Genomic DNA, 21875 nt, shown 5'->3' with positions numbered 1-21875 from the left:
GATTCAGCCTAAATAAAGATAAAAGGCCCCATTTAAAGGTGAGAATAACCTGGACTTTCCAGGCATTTGTTGTAATTAAGCCTGGACAGGTGAATTGGCTGAATTTTTATGTTGATGTGAATTTTCTGGGGCAGCTCATTACCAACTCCTGTTGATCACCTCAGAATCAAAATGCTGTTGAAAGGGGAAGGGGGAATGCACAAAGCCAAGGCCATGCAGTGGGGACACGGATTTAGGTAAGTGCACACAAAAGTTGTGAACAACACGGTGACCTCCTACAAGTTCCAGGGACTTGGAGCCTGGTGGCCACTGGGCTTTGTGCGTCTCCATTGCCCGGGCTTGGACACAGTGGGATCGAGCAGAGGGAATGGTTTTCCTCAGCTGGCTTTCAGGAAGGGGAAAAGCAGCACGTAGGCTTTCTGATGGGACTAAGAGCGCACGCATGGTTTTTGAACACTTGGAAATATGTAAGCATCGAGTGCAGCACCTTCTACAGTCTTTTGCCCACATCTGGTTGGTGTTCGCATTAAGAGCTGTTGCTGAATGTTTTAGCAGGATGTTTAATCCAGTTGTGCTTCCAGCCTGGCTGATGGAAAGGAGATGCTTTTAGGGAGAGAGCAATATTTTAAAAAAAACACCTTTCTTCACACACGTGGCCAGGTCAAGAGTGGCTCAGAGCCTGCTCCTGCTCTGCCTTGTGCCACAGTCACCAGAGGGGTGACCAAACCCTTGCATGGGGGCATTTGCGCTGGGGTCTGGAGCAGGATGTCACGGGTGGTGTGCAGGCAGCCTGGCTCCAGCCTCGTTACTGGGAAGGAGAAAAGCTTTGTGTCTGCAGGCCGTGCTGCTGTGGCACTCTGGGCAAGGCTGCAGCCCTTCCGAGTGCTCTGATCTTGAGGAGAGCAGGGTAGCAGCAGCTTCGCTGGGCCTTGTGGAAGGTCCAAAAGGTCCCAGCTTACGCCTGGAGTGCCAGCGCAAGCCTGCAGCCAGTGCAGTGTGATCCATCGCCCCTTCCTCGTGCCCTGACTGAGCCGGGTACTGGGTGGTACAGCTCGTGGCTCTAGCACAGGTTTGTCCCCACGGACAAAGGCCTCCTGCTCAGAGCTGCACTCCGTGGGAACCGAGAAACACTCCCTCTTTTCATGTTTCCCCCAAGAAATGCTCCCTCTTTTCATGTTTCCCCAAGATAGCACGATCCACTCACACTATAAACAAGGTGAAGTACAAACATTTTATTGCAGTGTTTAATTATTTACAGTACCGTTTGTTATGTCCCTGGGTGCTACCCACGTGCAAGCTGTTTGAAACTGAAAAGCAAAATGATGGTAACACAACAGTAAAAGGTGGCTGTGCTTTTATGCTGGTGGTCGCACCTCTTCCCTGGTACTGAAGGCACAGAAGTTTGCTGCACTCCCTGGTCACTTGAACACGGTGGCACCTGGGGGCCCTGCTCACCACGGGGCGTCAGTCTCAGCCTGTTGGCGGTGATGCAGACCAGGACACTGGTCTTTCCAGCCAGACTTGACCTCGCGTTCAAGGTTTGTGACTGTGTAACAAGATGTCTTTGCACGGAGCAGTGTCAAGTTCCTATTTTGGTCTTTAAGGTAAGTACTGCTTATTTCCACTTGTTGCTGCTGCTGGTTCTCTTTGGTTTATTTAAGCTTTAAGCCATGAAACTGCTTTGAGGAGAGATCTTTCTAGCTGAATGATCTTAAAAGAGCCAGCACCCCTACTATTGCCACAGAGTTGTTACTGGATACTGAAATTGGACGTGTCATTTCCTAGAGCTGCATTTAAAGGTCTTAACTGAACACTGCAACTACATTATGTTTCCCTTTAGTCTGAAAAAGGTAATTCTGAGACCACTGAAGCCTACATTTTGGCACACATCTCAAGAAGGCCAAATTACATTGGTTACTTTGGGAATGATCTCTCCATAGAAATTTGTCTTTTGGAGGGCGTCACTACTACAGATTTTATTGAGGATAAAATAATTTGAGTAGTCCAGTGGCTAAATTCAGGCTGAGGCTAAATTTCAGCTTTCTAACAAGTGTGTGGGCCTGAGAAAGACTACCTGCAGTTCCCACTGCAGCCAACAGTCCCTTGGGAGGTATGCAGTTAACTTCTGTACTCCAGTTAGCTTCATGAGAAACACGGATGTCGTTACCTTCTAAAACTTGGAAGGCTTTGTGTTTCAGAGCTCTTCTACAATTAGGAAATGCTTAAGACTTGAATCCTGAAAATAAGTTACATTAATAAACAGCACTCTGGTCCTTCAGAAACATGCAGCAGGGCTGTCGGGTAAGGCTTGGCAGCACTGCCTGCTGCTCTCCCTTCCTCACCCTCCCATGCCTGGTTTACAGTTCAATAACAAGTCGCTGCAGCAGCTGCCTCCAGTGACTGAAACTGCAGCTTCTCAAAGACGGGATGATTACAGCTCTTGGCAGGTTTTCTCCTGTAAGTCACACTGTTATTCCGTGTTTTCACAGGCTTTTCTGTATAGCTATTGTCAGAAAGCCACCCAAAGCCTGAAAGTCACAGAAGGTAACATTTTCACAGAGAAAATGTATAGTGTTTATTTCTTAACCTACCACACAAAACACCAAATTTAAAAGCTCTGTAGTGCCTCTGTACAATGACTCCTCTGGAGTTTGGAGGAGGCAGCAGAGCTCACATGCAATCAACAACGTTGCTGGATCCTTGGCCCACGTCACGGATCTGGCTGCTGAGGCAGGAGCACACAGCCACGCCTGCCCCAGCCCTGCAGTGCGACACAGAGCCGACGAGCTCCCACCTAGAGGAGAGGGCAAAGGAGAAAAATAGAAGTAAGCTGTTGGCCTTTCTGAGCAACCTGAACTATTTATTTCCAGTGTCTGAAATTCTATTGTAGAACCTAGCTGTTAACTCTGCACAAAAATACAACCTGTTAGTTCATTTTTGTTATTTCTCTGGTAAGTTTAGTGCAAAATCAGATTGAGACCACCACAAACTGAATGAAGGTAAGAGGACAAGGGATAGACAGGAAGAGGAAGCAGGAGGAGAATGTATTTAAGTATTTCAAGAACCCAGCAGCATGAGCAGCATTCCTGCATCACTCACCATGAATATTACTCAATTACTGCCAGGAAACAACAGACATGCTCCTGCTACACACAGTTTCTATTAAGCTGTGTTTTCATATAGGCAGATATGAGCGCTTTCGTAAGCCAAATGAAAAACATTAAATTACCTGTTCACTATGGGATCAAATGCTTCCACTGTATTCAGGTATGCGTTGCCGTTGTGACCTCCCACTGCAAAAATTCTCCCCATCAGTGTTGCGATGCCGACTCCACCCCTTGGAGTTGTAAGCTCTGCAACGTACTCCCACTTGTTGCTGCGTGGGTCAAAGCGTTCCACAGAGCTCAGTGGAGAGTTGTCATCGAAGCCACCTGCAAGGAGTCATCATGTACTCGTATTTGGCCACTTGGTGGTGACAGTGATATTCCGGGTTTGCATTATTGGGGCTTTCTTAGTATAGAGTGGGCTAGTGTCCAGGTCTGTGTTTTTATCTGATTCTTAAAATGTCCTAAAAATCAATCTAGTAGCTTTCTATGCTGTCACCTTACACATATCACATTAATGCTGTTTCTTAAACTCACTTTGGAAGAGCTATTTCTGTCATTTGCTCCTTGAATTTGTATTGCATGTAGTTATAATGAAATGGCTTCTAACTTAGAATGGAAAAAAAAAAACGGTAAGCCTGGTATAAGCACGGTTTATGATTTCATTCAGGTTTAAATAAAACAAGCTCTTGCAGTATGTTCAGAAGAAACAATTGCTGAAAACTTGAGTAGGAAAAAATCCTCAAGTAAGACTGACTTCAGTGATGGACTCCCATTGGTGGGGTCAGCTGTCCAAGGTACATTTTACTCAAAAACAATTTAATTACTACTTTTTAATACACAACGCAGAACTCAGTATTATTGTGGCATCCCAAGTTGGAATGTTCCTCCCTCAGGAAAGAAGGTAAATGCAAGTTGAGCAGAACAAGTCGGGCCCAGGTTAGCAGGCCAGGGGCTTAGTGTAATCTCTGCACCAGACAGCTGTTGGGGTCTGTGCTGAAATCAGAACCGAGTGCTTTGCAAGTATGTGTAGTAACAACTTTTAGTAATAACTTATATTAAAAGGAAACTTGTGATGAGTGAGTTGCACAGTGATTTCATACGTAGACATCTTGTTCTGAACAGTATAGCCCTCCTGAAATGAGTTAGGAACTGGATTTTATTTCCTTTTAGCATACACAATTAGTTAAATGTGCCCTGGTTGTGCTTACTTTCTTCTCCTGCCCAAGAACATGCAGTACAGGCCAGGTCTGTCTCTTCCCCAGTTCCTTTAGCAAGGAGAGCCCCTTCCAAACACTAGTGCTTGGCAGAAACTGCACGACGAAATGCCCCACACCTACTCACCAACAACATACAAGCAGCCGTGGAGCTCGCTGACACCGTTGCCAGCTCGCCGCTGGCCCATCTCTTTCACTTCTATCCACTTATCCAAATGGGGATCGTATTTCTCCACACTGGAAAGAGATGCTACACCATCGTTGCCACCCACTGCGTAAACGTGGTTCTGAAAAATTTGTATAGAGAAAGATTATTTGTAATACATATGTATTTAGGTAGCTTTTCATAGGCAGTGTTAGAATTACAGGAAAATACGGTATAACCATGCCCTCCTAATTATTTACCTTGATGTAGGAATTCCAACAAATTTATCTAACTTGCAAATGCTGTTTTCCAGCTAAAGAAGTGAAAAGGTTGTGTGTTGTTGCAGATGTTTTGCAGAGTACACAGGGAGGATTACAGTGGAGATAAAATGCAGCACGTTCAAAGATGGTGGCAATAACAAAGCAGAGTCTTCTGAATGAGACCTGCAGCATTAGCCTCGCTCTCCCCTGTTGTTTTTCAAGTGTCCTGGTGCTTGCTCACAGTACCTCGAGTACTTCTCAAACAGGGAGCACAGTTTGATAGGAGTATTATCCTAAATACCCACACTACCCACACCTTTTGCAAGCTTCTGTAGGATTTTGACAGCCAGAGGAGCTCAGCCCTACCAGCTGCATTTGGTTTAAATCCTGTGTTCTGCCTTGTAAAACAAGATTTGAAAAGCAGTCCCCGAGGTCAGTTCTGCTGCTTGCTGCAGAGCTGGGAGGAAGCAGTAACTCACCATGAGGGCTACGGAGCCAACTCCTCCCCTGGGAGTGTTCATGGGAGCTATCGCACTCCATCGATCAGACTCAATGTCATATCTTTCCACATCGCTGAAGCACGTGTTGTCATCTAAGCCTCCTATTGCGTAAATGGGGCCGCCGAGGGAGGCAAGAGCGATTCCTCTCCTAAGAAAACCATAGGATCAATACCACAGTGCAAATCCTTAATGGGAATGGGAAATGTGCATCAGGTGCAACATTACCTGACTGGCAAGTATGTCAAAATATGGGAGAAAAGTTATCAGGTTACCAGGAAAAGTTATCAGGTGACGTTTTAAATAAATAATGATCAGTAACTGTGGCTGATTCTCTGCACAGCTCTGTCAGCCTCACAGCATTACCTAGAATTACCTAGAAAGTCTTTTGTATGTTTGCAGCCTCCCATTAGAGGGGAATCTAGAGTTTTATCTTAACTTCACCTCAGCTTTACCTATATGTTATTGTGCCATCCATGAACAGGACTGTTGAAGCTACAATATTTTAAGACTGCAAAAAGAGAAAGTCCTATTAAAAAACAAAAAAAAAAGAAAAGAAAGAAAGAAAAAAGGCCAGGCAGCATGGAATACTGTTTTGATTGCATGTCATCAAAGGCATAAGTATTCTAATCAAATGTGTGAATATATGAGGTTTTCTTAGTTATTAGATTGCTCTACCTGAATACTGAATCTTGCAGCTTCTGTCTTTGTTGTGTCTGATGGAGAACTAAAACCTGCTGGTTTTAACTTTGTTGGTATAGCTGCTGCTATAGCTTGCAAATCAATTTTTGAGGGGTGATAATACATACTAACAGGCAAACCTGTGCTGCAAAATCTAGCAATATGAGAGTACAATCAGAGTGTGAAATGAAATGTGTCGTTGTCAGAGAGCTTAGTGTAAAGTGTGGTCTAGAATGAAACTGGTAAGATACTACTGAAACTACCAAGACATCTGATTTACTGTTTCTCTGAGAATATTCTCGTGTTACTGCACAGAGGGTAAGTTTGCAGATATAAGTGTGCAGAAGGTAGAATCCCTCAACAGAATAAAGGTTGTGGCGATATCCTGGGCTTATCTTATATTGCCTCAGCAGGTAACTTGTAGTCACAACCAATGGTGGCAGTTTTCTCTCAATAAAATGTTCTGGCACTGCCTTCTTGAACTGGAGGGGTGGGGTGTGTCCAAGGCACAGCAGCCATTTCATTTACCAACCTCCTGAGAAAGAAATGTCACAGAAATCCAGAACTGAAGTTCACCAAGAATATGCCCAGCATGGTGGCAGGAGGGAGGAAGAGGAGTGAGAAGACATTTCTACAACTCTGGGCCTTCTCCTTTGATTAGGTCACAGCCACAAATTGTGTTAGGGTGCAGCCAGGGCCAGTATTTCACTCCTACTTGTACATGTCACTTTTAGAAACAACAAATCACGGAATTAAATGTAGAATTAATGAGGTTGATTTAAATGACAGGGAAAAAAACAGAGATCTGAGAGTCCTATAACTCCATAGAAGAGTCTTACAGCAGCAAAAGGCAAGAAAAATCCACAATGTGTCTTTCAGTGTTTTAGTGCTTCCAGTGGCAAAAATCAGGTAACTACTGGACATTAACTATTTTACTATGCATGTCATGCTGACGTATCTTGCTCATTGCTTAAAAGAGATAACATACCAAAACACTTAACCAGTTTCAGAATTTTTATCTGTCTTAGCAGAAAGGCCCTAGTTATCAGAACATAAGTAGGGCTGCAATGGAAGAGTTCTCTCTGCTTCACAAGCCAGACCACCAAAACGAAAAACAAAACAAGGATACTGGGGGGGAGGGGGGGGGCAAAAGAAAACAAAAGAGCAAAGAAAACCCACATTACCAGCCAGGACCTCTTGCTGGAGAGAAGGAATTATGCAGTTTTGCACTGAAACACGTAGTATGTTCCAAACAACTTTGTGTTCATGCAAATATGTGATGTATGAAAGTATATGATGCAGATTTTTGTTTGCTCTACAGATATTAAGTGTTTGTTAGCATTCAGGCCACATAATAGGAAAAAACAAACAAAAAAAACAACCAAGTTTGGAAACCCAAATAAAGGCAGGACAGACGCACAGTTTTTTAGCATTAACAAGAAATGATGTATTGTGGAGTAGGACTTCAATTTTGTCCCGTGTGGATCCTGGGACACATACCTCTTTGTGTTCATCGATGCCTTCATCATCCACTTGTTTGTGAGAGGATCAAACACTTCCATGCTTCCTAAGTGTTCATTTCCATCATGTCCACCTACTGCATAGACTTTACCTGAAAGGCATGCACATTATTTGGATACAGAGATTGCCTGGCAGTGTTTCAGTTTTCACTTGTACAGTCTCCCTGCCTATGTGGAGAAATAAGCTCAAACAAAGGTTAATGTTTTTAAAGGTTTTCCGTATCAGGCTTTTATTAAGTTAAGGACCCGATATTTTTATATGCTGTACTCAACCAGAGAGCTGTTTTATCATAGACTTTACACAAACCTTGAGATATTTAAACAGGGATTCTTCCCGTAGCTCAAGTAGCATGGATCAGATCCATTTCATGTTTACCTCAGCCTCTCCAGATTTTCTACAGGGAAAGCAGATCTCTGTTCTGCTGCAGCAACGCAGGGGATACCATGTACAAAGGAGAGCTGCATCATGAGTGCTAATCTGCTCTGGACTGCCCGGGCCTGGCTGCAGAAGACGAAGACCCAGAACTAAAGGTAGGTCTGTCCTTACAGTCTTAGCAATTTGCCCGTATGGATTTTATTGTGAAGGAAACTAGCATGAGTACTAGTGAAGTCTTGGTGACTGCTGAGTAACTCCACTTTAGGAATTTGTGCTCTGAGATTGTTTCAGAAGCAACAACCCCTTCATGGAGAAGAAGCTTTACTAACATGAATTTGAGAAGCCATGCAAGGCATTTATTTAGCAATAGCACCAATTCCAGCAAAATGTGCAAACAAGTCCCTTTTGAACAGGGTTGCTTGAGTAGGTTACTGACCTCCCACGGAGATGACACCCACGTGTCTTCTCCTGCTGTTCATTTCAGGGCCGAAGAACCAGTTGTTCTTATTTATAGAGTAACATTCAATGCTGCGAAATGGGTCGCCTGATCCTCCTCGACCACCGACGCAGAACAGCACACCTGAAGGAGACATAACAGGTTTCCAGAGAGCTAGCAGGGAAAACAGGGATAAAACTGTATAGCAGAGTAGAGGGAAAACTATGTAGTTCAGGAGAAGCTGTATTTCCCTTCAAGGGGCACAGTCATTCCCCTGCATATTGGATGCTGGACTTTGGGCTTTGTTTGGCATGCTGCTAGGGCAATTAACGGTCTACTCTCTTACAAAAGTAATGCATATTTTAAATATGTTTTCTGAGTTGCTTAGGGAGAGAAACTGATCGTTTGTTAAATCTTAACTGAATGTAGAAATTAGAATTTGAAGTGTAATATCACTTGCTTTTGGTGTAGGTTAGGCAGAGAATCTAAAAGCTAGCTCAGCCTTCTCGCACCAAAAGGTAAGTGCCCATTGCTTTCTGCAGAGCTTTGAGCATACTGCCTGCACATAATATACTTAACAGTTCTGGCTGATCAGAATAAATACTGCTCTAAACAAAGAAAAAAAAACAGCTAAAGTTCTGTTAAGAAACTGTAGCACAGAACCTAATCACCACAGAGGTACACAATGGTTTTCCCAGTTACGCATTAACAACCATTTATACCAAGCTGTCTAGCCCTACGCAGATGCGCTGTCTTTTCTCCACACCACTTCATACTGGATAATCAGACACACATTTAATTACCAGCAGTCTGCTTCCTTGGTGTTGTGCGAATGGAGTATTCAAAGTCTGGCACTGCCCTGCTGCTCAGGTGAAGGTGGTAGTTTCTTGCTTCATCCAGCAAATCCCTACATTTTAGATTCTGCTTGACAATCTCTTCCTTTGCCACAACACCCATAAGGAAACAAATGGGCAAGAGAGGCAGTCGTACCTGACAGAAATGAACACAGTTGGAATAACTGGCTAAACTGAATCTAACCATTTACAGCGACGTACGCGTAACAGACTGCAACTTCCGAGCCTACTGTCAGCCCCGTGCTCTCTGGTAAAAAGAGCAACTTTCTTTTTCTTTTCCAGAACAACACTGAGACAAACAGTTCGTTTTAGTGACAAATGTTTGCTACAACCATTTGCATTTGTAGGCAATGCATTCACAGTGGAGGAAGAAGGGCAGCTTGGCTGTACCAGGAGGGCCGTGGCTGCAGGTGCCCTGAGCGTGGCCAGCTGTTCCTTCCCAAGCAGGGTCGGTCGTTTCAATGGGATCACCCGTTTCTGGTTAGTCTGGTGAGGGTACCAATTTTCAGCTCACTGCTGTGCCTGTGCAAAAGGACTTTTTCTAGAGTTTCATCTTGGGTGGCAAGTCTGTCAGTGTGAACTAAGTGAATATTAAGGAGGTGTTACTGACTGCGCAGTTACACCCTTCTCTAGGATGACTTGACAGGCTGCAGGATAAAGAGAAACAGGCCATAGACAGCTAATTGCCAAAGTCCACAGGGAGCAGACGGAGCTACAGTGCTGTACAGTCCACTCAAATTAAGATAAAATCTTGATGTCAGATTAATATTGGAACGTATCAGGAGCAGGTTAAAGACTATTAAAAAGATTAATATCAAAAAAAAGAATGGTGAGGCAGAGACATGAAGGTTCGAGAGCTGTAAGGCTGTAACCGTGCTGGCAGCTGCCTGTTGATACCGTGACATTTATATTGCTCAGACTTGAGTTTTCCTGATGGGTGGTGTTACACACAACCACCAGGCGCTGCCTGGGTGGGACAGTGCTGCTTGGCCACCTGCAGTCCCTGCCTTGAGCAATCCCCAGTGACAGAGCAGCTCCAAAATAGGGTCAGCCTCTCAAAGACCACCTTGAAATGTCCCTCCCCACAGGAATTAATTTCTGCAAACCTCACGTTGGTCCTTCTGAGAGAAACAATGAGGAATACGAAGGACAATCGGAGTGGGGCGACAGCAGGAAGGCCAACAGGCGGGACAGGTCTGGACGGGTGAACTGAAGTAAAGCACCACCTGGCTTGCTAAGGGCTGGAGTCAGCACCCATCACACAGCTCCCAGGCAGCTCAGCGAGAATGGTGAAGGACAAATCCAGCACCTCCAGGGCTTCTCAGAGCAGCAGAACAGTGCTGTTCACGGCTGGCAAGTACCCCTGTCTTTCAAGTAAGCAGGTCTCTCTAGCAATTATTCCTTAACCACTTGCTTTCAATCCCATTTCTTCCCTCCCTTTGGCCCCATTTTATTTTAGGCTGCCTCAAAGCACTACCATAGTCCTGCTAATAAGCTCACAAGGTTAATAATGCAGTAACAACACAAGGCTGATGAAAATTCAGAACCTCATTGTAACAGTGAAGCCCATAAAACTTACTGTGGTGTTGATAATAACTGTCAGGAAGGCCCGTCCTGTTTCCTGCTAGCAATAATGTCAAATGCAACTGCAGGCTGCACACATTTTGGCAAACAACCTGTATTTGCAGGAAGGGTTTTACTTTCTCATTGTTTTGCTCTGGACTCTGGTTTCCATGAATAGAGTAAAGCCATTAATCTCATCTGCTAGCATAACTGGATTGTAAACACCAACCTAATTCTTCTTTTAAAAATGTTCAAGTTATATGGCCTGTAAATTTAATTAATAGTGTGCTAAAGAAGGGTTTTTGTATCAAAAAATTTTATGCTAGTCTAGATACAGCTGAAAATTTGTGGAAGTCACTTAATAAACAATTGAGATCTTTTACAGGGAAAAATGAAAAAATAATGCATTGAGGCAACAAGAGCAGCATGTTACTCGCATGATGTAAATATTAGAAATTCTGCTGGATGCAGCGCGTTCAAATTGGTGTTCAGTGACAACTGTCAGACCACAGCTGATCCCACCTGCGGCGATACGTGCGGCACTCTGCAGCACGTGGCACATTCCCTCCTCCCCAGGGCAGGTTCTGCCTACTTGTCTCAGGCGCTGTATTTTAAACTTCCATAACCAGCACGTGCAGAGCTTAACTGAAGTTCTTACCGTTCTGACAGGATGATGTTCAGCTGAGTGGCCCTGCTGTAAGGGATGCCTGCCTAAGGGTTTCCTCTCAGAAGCAGTAAATTCTTAACACATCTGAAGGATCAAAATGCAAACTCCTTTTGGATCCTACAGGTAATCAGCGCTGATACTCTACCTTGAAAAGGTCTAGAATGTGTTTCCTGGCCTGTTTGTAGGGCTGCAAAACTTTAGCCTTTTGCTGTTTTTATAACAAAACATTCTAGAAGTAGCATGACTTGACGACTTATCTCCATTCCTAGCCATGTAACAAACAGCTTTGCTCGCCTTTCACAAGTGCAAATACTTACCAGCAAGGGAAGTTAGTTTCAGGCTGCATAGTATCAAAGCATGTGAAGTGATGGCTCTAGGTTCTCCACTTCACTACATGTAAATCTAAGAATTCTCTGTTCTGGCACAGAAAGAGCTTTGTGTTGGCTCCCCCAGCTCCCTCCTCTGATGAGCTTACAGTGAATACTCTTTTCTTGACAGAAACTGGAGAACATAATTTGTTCCTGATGCTCCTGAGGCCTAACCTGCACTCGCTGTCAACACACCACTATGAATACAAGATGAAGCACCAACTGGTAAAAGCATTTTTCTTCTCAAAATCTACCCAAATATAAACAGTTGATACAGAACCACACCAGGGATGAGACAGGCACCCAGTGCCTCACTCTGCCCTACCTGTGCGAGTATTTCATCCAGCCACGTAGCGTGATGCTGGGGATTGGCTAGCAGCCACTTGATAGCAGCACTGTAAACTTGCTTTTCATTTTCAATGTTCAGGTCGTTGGAGGACAAGAGTTTATGCAGGTGCTGAGGTGAGATTCTCACAAAGTCTTCACATTCCACCACCTCAGTGAAGTGTTCGCAGGCGTACTGATCGGCCATGTCCATCAAGTCGATGCGGTTGTGACTCTCTGCGAACGCCCTGACCGCCAGGCAGTTGGAGGGATGAAAGTGCAGCTTCATGTACTCGCAGCACGCCTTTGCCACCAGTTCCACCTGAAGAATGCAGGCAGCATACAGGAGTGGCTGGACATTGTCTACAGTCAGCGTAAGCCGGGAGGAGTACACGAACTTCACGAGGTCTTCTACTGCGTCACCATCAAAGTCCCTGATTTCAATCAAAGTCTGCTTGGCTTCAGCCATCTCCGAAAGAAACATGGCTCTGAAGTAAGGTATAACGCACGCTAGCACCAGTTTGTGGCAGGAGATGAGCTTTGTACCAACCTGTGAAAAAAGAAAAGAAAGAACTATTTTTTCAGTTACTTTCCTTCAACTCTACAAGAAAGGCCAGTTAAGCTGAAAATGTAGAATTCTGGATTCAATACGCATTGAACTCCCATATTTTGCTGAAACAAACACACTCTGTTTGCTCTGTACTGCTGACATTAGATCAGTGCATCCCAAGCAGATTTGAGCTGTAACTTGGCCACCAGAGCATGGCAAGGCCATAACACAAGGAAGCAGTATCATTCATCTGCTGAACTTTTTTGTCTTTCAAGAGCCATGTCCCATTTTTTTAAAGGAAACTTCCTTAGGAACCTTCTCAAAGCATCTTGGAGACAGGAGGTGACTGCCAAAAAAAATCTTGGTTGTTTTATGAGCATGTAGAGATTTTGCAGGAAAAACTCTAAAGTGACATTTTAAAACTATTTAATTTAAACCTCTGCACTTTTACTACTGTTTGAGGAGTATGTAATGCTCTTCATAGAAGCAAAATCATGTAAAACTGCAATAATAAGAGTAAGTATAAATAAACATAGGGATTATTAAAGGTTACCAATCACTTCAAGGCTTTAGAAGTTAGTTAGATGTGCTCAAAAGATGTACTATTTCCCATATTTTTTTAAATTCTGATCAGAAATTGTGAAACAAAATTTTCACTTTGAAATCTGCAGATTTCAATTATATTAAAAGATAGTCAACCTAATACTTGTGTTATAGCAGTGATTTCTTACAAACTTGGCCATCTTTCAGTCTGTACTAACATAAAGGGATGGGAGTTAAGCAACAAATTTCATTGACAGATTTCAAGTACATCTTCATTTTCAGATTAAGGTGTGAGTGATTTAAAAGGAAAAAAAAGGGATTTTAAATTCTATAGGATATTTTGGAGTTTTTCTGGATGTGATTCAATACAGAATCGCTCTTTCCTTTTTAATAGTGTCATCAACACAGGTGTAAGCTGTTTAGTGAGCAGCACATTCAGTTCCAAAAGCAAATACACATGTAGGAGCATAAGGACAGATTCAAAGACAGGAATGAGCTGTTCACACGACAGGAGCAGTACTTCAGGAGAAATTCCTGATTTAAGTTTGCAGAGCACAAGTCTCCCCGTGTGCTCCCGTGGCTTACGACGGTTACAGTGTTAGTACTCTGTAAGAAGCCGTTGCTCTAGCCTCCGCAGATCCTCTTCTCCACTTCAGGACTGGCAGCCTTCAATCTAATATTTTTAAATTACCAAAACAGCTTCACACAAATAAAAATGAACAGTAAGAAAAGCCTAACTTATGGAAAGTTAAATTGCAGCCAAAGGAAAGTATATTTTCCATGCCCAATTTCCCTAGCCAGAACACACATTAACCATGCTTATAAAGACTGTAAGCAATAAGACCATTATAAAATAAACAGAAAAGGAGGCTTTTTTGCAAGGGTGGATGGAAGGGGAGAAAGGAGAAGATGAGGTCAAAAGAAGCGAAGGGAAGGGATGCGTTGTTAAGAGTTCTGAAATGCTCTTCCCCAAAAGAAGGTTTGTAGGTGCTGGCAACCACAGCTACAAATGGTAAATATAATTTTCTTGTGATCAGGGTATAAATAAGATAGAGCTGAGCTGCAAAGAATGCATTTAAACACAATGCAGTGCAAGAATTGTACAACTGGTTCCCTCCTTCTCATTTACACTTTGATTGGTTGTAGAACGACATGACTGTCTGAGGTTCTTTTTCTTCTTTGCGAATGCTGGGAGTTAGATTTGTTCCAGAAATCCTGTTTGCCAGGAAAGGTACATAAGAGCAACACAGAATGCAAAAATAGAAAAATTGGGATCAAATTGCATAGTAATGAACTGATCAATTGGGGGAACTTGCTTAGAAGGCAAGTTGGGTGAGGTGACAGTCACGTTCTTGATCTCTGGGATTGTCAGTATCTTCAACATTCACATTTTAGTTGTGAACTTTCTAAATGACAAAAAAAAAAAAAAGCTTATCTGGACATGCCTCAGATCCAACAAGTATTGTATTGCTTTTGCCCCCCCCCACCCAAATTCGCTGCCATCTCCAACACACTTATTTAAAGGCTGATCCTCAGCCTGTTAAACGCAATGGATGAGGGTGGCACTGTCACCTTCAGTGTCACGTCGCAGAGCTCTCCAGCTTCAAAGAAGTGAAGAAGAGAGCTGTGAAAATCCTTCCAAGCCTCATTCGCCTCAAAGACGAAGATGTCGTCTTCACCGTCACCGTTGGAAGATCTCGTTTGCTGCTGCTGTGGCCGCCTCCTTCCCTTCATCAGATGTTGCTTTCCCTGCTCGGAGACCAAGGATTCTGAAGCCATTGGCTGTTTTGTCTTTCTCAGCGTGAATCTTCAAATGCTCCTGCCAAGACAAAATCCAGCCCATCAGGGTCAGTCCTAAAATGCAGCTAAGTCCTTTTCATCTTCCTGTTTAAAAAAAAACACACACAAACCAAAGGACAAATGAGGTATTAGCTACTGTTAGTACCTACCATTAGATCCCATGCAAAAAATACTACCTCCATTCTTATTTGGGGTGGGTTGAGAGAGAAAGAAGGTAAAACAGGCCCAGAGACAAAATGGTACGCAGGTACCTTTAGGAAAACCCCTTGTTTATGGACTTGTTCCCCTCACTTCTTGGAGAAAATAGCAAACAAAAGCAAAAAGGCAAGGATGTGTTCTCTGCCATTCCTGACCTAACAGCTGTGGATGGCAGAGGAGCAGAGGGACACGTGCAGAATGTTGATCCTAACCCAGCAGGTATGTTTGTATGTACACATTACTAAGTACATATGTTTTCCTTAAACTTAACAGCTAAAGCCGTCCTAAAGTGTTTTGTGTATTTACGCAAATATACAAAGCAAAACGCAAAAATGAAACCACTCTAATACTGTTTCAACAGGAACTAAAAAGAAATTTACATTTACGGAGAAACTTTGGAATGAAAATGATTTGCTTTTATCTAACATTAACCCAAAGACTGATGTTTAAAGCATGAAAATGAGCATCCTGCAAAAGTTTGTTACTGCTTGCTAGCTTTTATTTTTTTAGAGTCTACTTATCTTAGCTGACGAAGTTTACGGTGTCTAAGATGTATAATGTTCTGACAAAAAGAATCTTAGTTGTACTGATAGCACAGCTTTTCCAGGACTGAAATATGCATCTGGGATACCACAGGCAAGGGAGAGAGGAAAAGGCTTTTTCTGCTTCTGTCACAGAAATATTTTACTCTTTCTGCTGCTGTGGACTTCAATTTGGTTAAGTTTGAAGTCCACCTTTTTATTTGCAAATAAAAGTTCAGTAGTAGGGGAACAGCAAATTGGTTTTTAGTTCAGTAGCGCAATTCAATCTTCATCTGTGTCACAAATCCATGAAAACTTGAATCACATTAAGTCAGTGAGGTGTAGGCTGTGCTTTATTGAAGATGATGAAGCCCATGAGAAAAATGAAATACTGACTGAAAGCATGCAGTTACTGATTCAGGTTACAAGCTGTTTTGGCAAGGGAAACAAATGGATCTGTAAGGTTTTAAGACAAAAGTCTCTGGAAAGCAGAGGGAATATTTAGTAGCGTGTGCCTCTCTTACACTGGCTAGCTTTGGGTTTAATGTTTGCTGGTTAACTTTCTGCATGAGCATTCTTCGTTCTACGCTAAGAATTGATCATTGCTCTTACCCCGCGATTTCTGCTCCTGGGCACCGGTGTCGGAGGAAGCCGACTGACTCAAGTAAGAAACTTTTAAAATAAAAACCTAAGTCACGTTTGGACGCAGGACTTCTGTTCTTCTGGAATATTTTTAAGGTACCCGTGCCCCTTAGTAAATGTGCAACTCCTCAAGCATCAAAAAGAGCAGGAAGTGACTTGAGGCGATCATATACATTTCTGCTCTAGGTCTCAGCGTGGCTGACAGCTCCGTGTTCCATGCAGTTACAACTCGGGTGGCAGCAATTGGCCAGGCGGGTTACGGTGCGGTGTGCTTAGAATATTCTCTATTGCTGCTGCAAGCTAGGTACCTTTCCTGTAAAAGACAGCCAAGAAAAAGACACAAGTTAGAATGCTGCACAAGGGTTTTGAAGAGCATCATGTGTTATTCACAAGTAAGATGTAGCATGTGACGGTACTTTTACAGTGGCATAGAAACACTGCTTTCAGACAACTGTCACTGACTCGCAGGCAATAGTTTGCAGCTCCTAATGAATACGGTTATGCCACCTGGTGTACGTGCTAAGCGTGTCTGCATGTTTTAATTGCACCTGCACACCCAGCTTTACAAGCCTACACTGTGACCCTTCGTAAAAGTGGCTGATGGTGTAAGTTTCACCCTTTCTGGACAGGTCATTGTGAACACCATCTTCAAACTCACACTTCCCAGCCTCAATCAACACTGCTGAGATGGCTTTTTATTTTTGTAATAAATTCAGCAGTAACTCAAAAGCCAACCGTAACTGATTTTAAGCAATGTTTTTCATCCTCACAGGATGCTCATATCAAATGAAGCTGTTGGAGATGGTCTGTGCACTTACGTGGATTGATAGATTTGGTACATACCAAGAACAGACACGGTACTACAGGGGCAGAACCTAGAAATCACACTGGGGAGACCAAGGCTTTGTACACGCACAAAGTCGTGGACAGGAATCACATGTACCAGGGGAAGCTTCTGATACAGGTCACGGCAATATCAAATACGTGTATGGGCACATGACACTAAGGTAAACCTCAGGTAAAAAGAAGTTACTTTAAGACATGTTAAAATTAACAGGTTTAATAAAACATGAATATGAAATTCAGATACTAAGTAGTATGACGCACCGCAGCTTCATTGTGATGAGACTTTGGGACAGATATTAATATCTTAGGTTAAGATTTTAGTTCTTCCCCAAAGTCACCAATTCAGGAACATCTTCTTTCTGTGATGTGTCTCACTCCTCAGGTCGTCTTAGCTACTCTATCCCCAAATCTGACACTTGTCTTAACTTCAGTATCTGAGATTTCAAGTCTTTAACCAAATCATTGGCTTCTATGGAAAAGAGCAGCCGAAGCCATGAGGCAGCTGAAAAGCTAACTTGGAAGGAGATGGAGGTCCCTGTATAACTGCAGCTGCCCAGGGATAACTAAGGGCTGCCAAGTTGTATCTCGCTTGAGAAATATCACTGTGAGCATTACTGTTGTCTGTTGTGGAAATCAAGTGTTTTTTACAACCAGAGGTTTTAGAGGAAGTCAGCAGCCTGTACCTCACCTTACTTCCTGTAAACAGGCGGACGCGTTCACACGGCATGCTTGTAGAGTTACACACAGGAGTAATATTAGAAGAGGTAACACGCAATATTAAGAACACGTATGGGAAGTGTGTGATACAATCTGTCGGGACAAGGAGAGAAGAGAGGTGTAATTTGCAGAAAATACCGGTCTGGGCTGATATGAATGCCTGGCTACAGGCCTTTGCTGTTCGCAGCTTCTAAACAGACCAGCGATGAGTTTTAGCAATAGCTTTTTCAGTCAAGATAGTGAACTGCAGAAACGTGAAGGTCTCGCAGAAGTCTTGAAGGTCAGCATGCTTCAGCTCCAGTCTACTCCTCTTCCTAGCCAGAATTGGAATGACAAATTGTTTTGCCATTGCACAGCCTTAAATGGATAGCATAACAAAGTTGTATTTTTCATCTCCTGAATTGTATACAAGTACGCTAGTTTAAAAATCACTTGCTAGGAGGCTTAATAAGCATTTAGATTAGCATGCATGATGTTCTGTCAGTGTCATACCATGACTCCACAGACCAACAGAGAAAAGTTGTTTGCAGACATTCCTCAAATCAACAAGAATGCAATGTAACAGCAGCTACGTGAGGGGAGGTTAGTGCTCAGAGAATGCTGCGCACAAATCATGCGGCGCCTTTCTTTCTTCTCTAAAAGCAAGTATTGCCATGGCCAGCCACTGTCCTCTTTTTATCTTGGCAGTGAAGCATCCACGCTTGGGTACAGACTGGCATTTTCCCTCCCTGAGCAGTGTAAGTTACCAGCTATAAGGAAGCTGAAGGAAGTGCCTCATTCATGGCATCATCCGGTGTTAGTCTGCAGGCAGCAGCCTAACACTTTCCATGGAAGAGTAATGCCCTGACAAAAAAAAAGTACACATTGTTTGTATCACACTATTGTTTGCTGGCAGCAGCACAGCAATTTTACTGGTCAAGTTATAAACATTTAGAAATATTTGTTGGCAGAGTGCAGCCGTCCAGAGATGATGTTCCGGTCCTTGGAAGAGGGCTCAAGGATCCTAGCCCAGCTATTTCTCAAGAAACAAGCAGGAGTGGTCGGTCAGAGCACAAGCACAAGGTAGCTGCTTCAGTTCAGCTAACCATAACGTGCTGAAGTGATTCGTTCGCTTCTGATTTGTTCATTCTAGCCAAACACTGAAATTGAAGCAACCATAAAATGCCTCGAGGCTGACAGAGTGGTTAGGTCCAGTACAAGTAACGCGCCTCAAGGAATTCTGCAGCAAAATGGAAGAGCTGTCAGGCACAAGCTGGGCATGACCATCGCTGTTTTCCTCTGTGGTGAACTGACAAACAGGCCAGCCTACGCATGGAGCACATGCCCTCCTCCCCAGCACACCAGCTTGGAGACGATGCCCCAGAACAAGAGGATTGTTTGCCCAGCTCCGCTGGCACAACGGAGGAGGGCATCTCAGCTACAGGGCATGGAAACGGAACCATGAGTTAGGTATTACTCACAACTAGAAATGCTCAAACGAGGGGTTTTGTGCTATTGGCAGGCTTATGAACAGGCACTGGATCTGAGTACACATAAATCTAATTGTGCAAGTGCGGATGTGTAACACTGACTAGTCTACTGCAGAGCCTGGTGGGTTTCTACAGGTACCTATATGACGGTGCTGCTGCCCACAACATGCGAGAGGCATCGTCAGGGATGAGATCCTCCCTGGCTGAGGCTGGACAGCAGAGGGCAGGTAGTGCAAGAGAGGCGGTGAGGTCAGGATGCATGCAGCACAGCACCAACTGCAGCCCAGCAGTAGCTGCTCAAGCAGCTGCTCGCTAGGGCTGGCTTCAGCTGCCTTGCCAGGAAGGAACACGGTGGGTGGAAATATGCCCATACTGAAATGCGGCAGAAACTACTTGGTAGTCACAGGTGCAAAAATAAGCCTTGGCTACGCTTCCAGAAGCCTTTGCGAGCGGTCCAGAAAGCCCACATTCTCAGCATTGCTACGCACCCCGGTCGTTATATATACACGATGCATCATATATACGTGAATACAGAGTCATTAGGACAGGAGATTGATAAACGAGCCCTACGCGGTCTGCGCGTCCCCTCTTAACGGCGCAGAATTGCTTAATTGCTATTTCCCACCCACCAGCGAGCTTCCCTGCAGAGGTAAAGGTGGGCTGGCCGCAGCGGGCGAGGCACCAGGCAGGGCACCAGGCAGCCCCCGGAGCGGGCCCGGCCCGGCCCTGCCCGTCCCCGCCGTCCGGGGGCCGTTGGCGGCCGTTGGGATCCGCAGGCCCCGGTCGCCGCGCTGAGGGGCCGGGCGTTACGTAAGGCGCAGGGCGGCCTCGCCTGCTCCGCCGGGGCCGGAGCCCCCCGAGCTCCCCCCCCGCGCCCGTCCCGTCCCGTCCCGTCCCGGGGGAGCCCCGCGAGGGGCCGCCGCGCCCCGCCGCCCGCTCACCTGCGCCTCAGCCGCCGCGGGCCGGCCGGTGGAGGGGGCGCCGGTGGTGGGCAGGGCGCATGCGCGGCGGCGGGAGGGCGGGAGGGAGGGAGGCGGGAAGCGCGCGCGAGCGGAGGGCAGCCCTCACAGAGCCTGTGAGGTGCTTGAAGGCAGCGGGCTGCGCCTGGGGGGGTGCCTGTGCCTGTACGTGTGCCTGTACGGGCACGGAAGTTACTAGATGAGAGTAAGCTATTTTGCTTGTGATGTTTTGGAACGTGATCAGCTGCCAGCTGTAAATGCTAAAAGGCTGAGAACACAGAGGGGGAAATAGTTTGGGTGAGAGCAGGTTTATTCCTGGCAAGAGGGCTGTAGGTCAGTGTAAAATTATTCATACGCTGATAGGGGTCTTGCAGTGAGGACGAGGTACTCGTGGTGGTGAGCTCAAACTGTACCATCAAAAGCAAGAGATGCGCTTCGAAAAAGCAAAACGCATGGCTAGATGCAGACTTAAAAGAATCCTTGAGGTTTAGGGTAACAGAAATTTGTTTCAGATGAGAATTTGGCAGGCAGCCTTTCACCCTTGGTGAACAGACAGTGATCTCAGATGCTTAATTTCAGTGGGATAGTAGGAAAAATCCTTTTCATTAAGCTTCTGGATTGAGGAAGTTCTGTGCATTTAGAGTTCCATTTCCTGAACTGCTGCCTAAATTTGCATATTATTGCATGCATATATTGGCATTACCAGCAAGCATTAAATTATGAGTATTGCCCCAGGTATGAGTTTGGGGCCTCAGTGCTACCTTGGTGCTCGGAGACAGTGGCAATATGAGGTACAGACACAAGTTTCACTTGTAAGTGTCCTCTGTTTGTGACAAGAAACGCAACATGGATGATAGTTGTAACACAGAGAGGAGGATTCAAGAACTTTGGAAAATGCAGCAGAGCTGGTAATCCCAGACTTTGCTGAAGAGACAGATCACGTTGCGGTGTTGTGGGGAGCTTTAACCCGTGCTAGTAGGAGGTCAGTAAGAGTGGGTCTGCCCGAGAGGAGCTGAAGCCTCTTAGAGGCATCTGAAAACATGTGGACACGCAGAGCTAGGCACTAGTCATCTCCTGGAACTTGTTTCTCTTCCTAATTAATACGTTTGGCAGTTCAGCCAGGCCCCGATTTCACAGCTCAGCAGTCCTGCCACTCTCCTGGCATGGGGCTGTGGCTGAGGCAGGGGAGTGCCAGCTCCAAGAGGTGCCAAAAGGGAGGCAAAGCATGAAAGCAGAGTCCCCACCGGGATCATAAGCCCCCTAAGCTGGCAAGTGAGATGCCCCTGTTTGAATTTGGGGCTTTGCTGGAAGTGTCTATACGAGGTTTGATGGCATAGGCTTCTGCTAGGTTTAAATCCTCACTTTTATGTTCCTTTATGCCAAGCAAAAGTGGGAATATGCAGCTCAAATAAAAGCAGGAACCGCACAAAAACACAGAACTTAATTCAGAGTAGATGCAAGACAAAATGCTCTTTTCAAATTTCAGGGTTGCTTCTGAGAAAGGGAGAAGAAAAAATAATTCACTAGACATGCATGCATATTAGCCTGCTTTTCTCTTGTGGCTCCAACAACACTTCTCAAAAGTTTTGCCATTAGGAGGGTTTTAGTTTGAAATGCA

The 21875-nt window shown here is 44.6% G+C and overlaps 1 protein-coding gene across 4 annotated transcripts; it reads right to left on the bottom strand.

Annotated features, from left to right (window-relative positions):
• Positions 1-1217: 1217 nt before the first annotated feature.
• On the bottom strand, positions 1218-20323 carry KLHL8 (kelch like family member 8). Of its 4 annotated transcripts, XM_048074383.2 has the most exons (12): positions 20240-20312; positions 17801-17922; positions 16237-16579; positions 14678-14924; positions 12014-12562; positions 9040-9226; positions 8237-8380; positions 7405-7516; positions 5206-5374; positions 4449-4608; positions 3230-3431; positions 1218-2794 (listed from the first exon to the last, which is right to left on the bottom strand). In XM_048074383.2, the coding sequence occupies exons 4-12, from the start codon at positions 14882-14884 to the stop codon at positions 2671-2673; spliced, it is 1854 nt and encodes a 617-aa protein (XP_047930340.1). In that variant the 5' UTR covers positions 14885-14924; positions 16237-16579; positions 17801-17922; positions 20240-20312; the 3' UTR covers positions 1218-2670. The 4 variants fall into 4 exon arrangements, with proteins under 4 accessions (XP_047930340.1, XP_066852707.1, XP_047930341.1 ...); XM_066996606.1 differs by lacking the exon at positions 17801-17922 and having other exon boundaries at positions 14678-14989; positions 20240-20323; XM_048074384.2 differs by lacking the exon at positions 17801-17922 and having other exon boundaries at positions 20240-20323.
• Between the last annotated feature and the right edge of the window lie 1552 nt (positions 20324-21875).

Source organism: Anser cygnoides, chromosome 4 (assembly GCF_040182565.1).
Source record: "Anser cygnoides isolate HZ-2024a breed goose chromosome 4, Taihu_goose_T2T_genome, whole genome shotgun sequence".
NCBI classification, from domain to species: domain Eukaryota; kingdom Metazoa; phylum Chordata; class Aves; order Anseriformes; family Anatidae; genus Anser; species Anser cygnoides.
Note: the sequence above shows the minus strand (reverse complement) of the source record. Positions and strands in the feature narration are given on the sequence as shown.

Coding starts and splice junctions, on each gene's coding strand:
- KLHL8 (XM_066996606.1), bottom strand. CDS start 14,884: ATGGCTTCAGAATCCTTGGTCTCCGAGCAGGGAAAGCAACATCTGATG. Junction 9,227..12,013: donor TGGATGAAATACTCGCACAG/GTAGGGCAGAGT, acceptor CATTTCTGTCAG/GTACGACTGCCTCTCTTGCC. Junction 2,795..3,229: donor TTTGATCCCATAGTGAACAG/GTAATTTAATGT, acceptor CCTCTCCTCTAG/GTGGGAGCTCGTCGGCTCTG.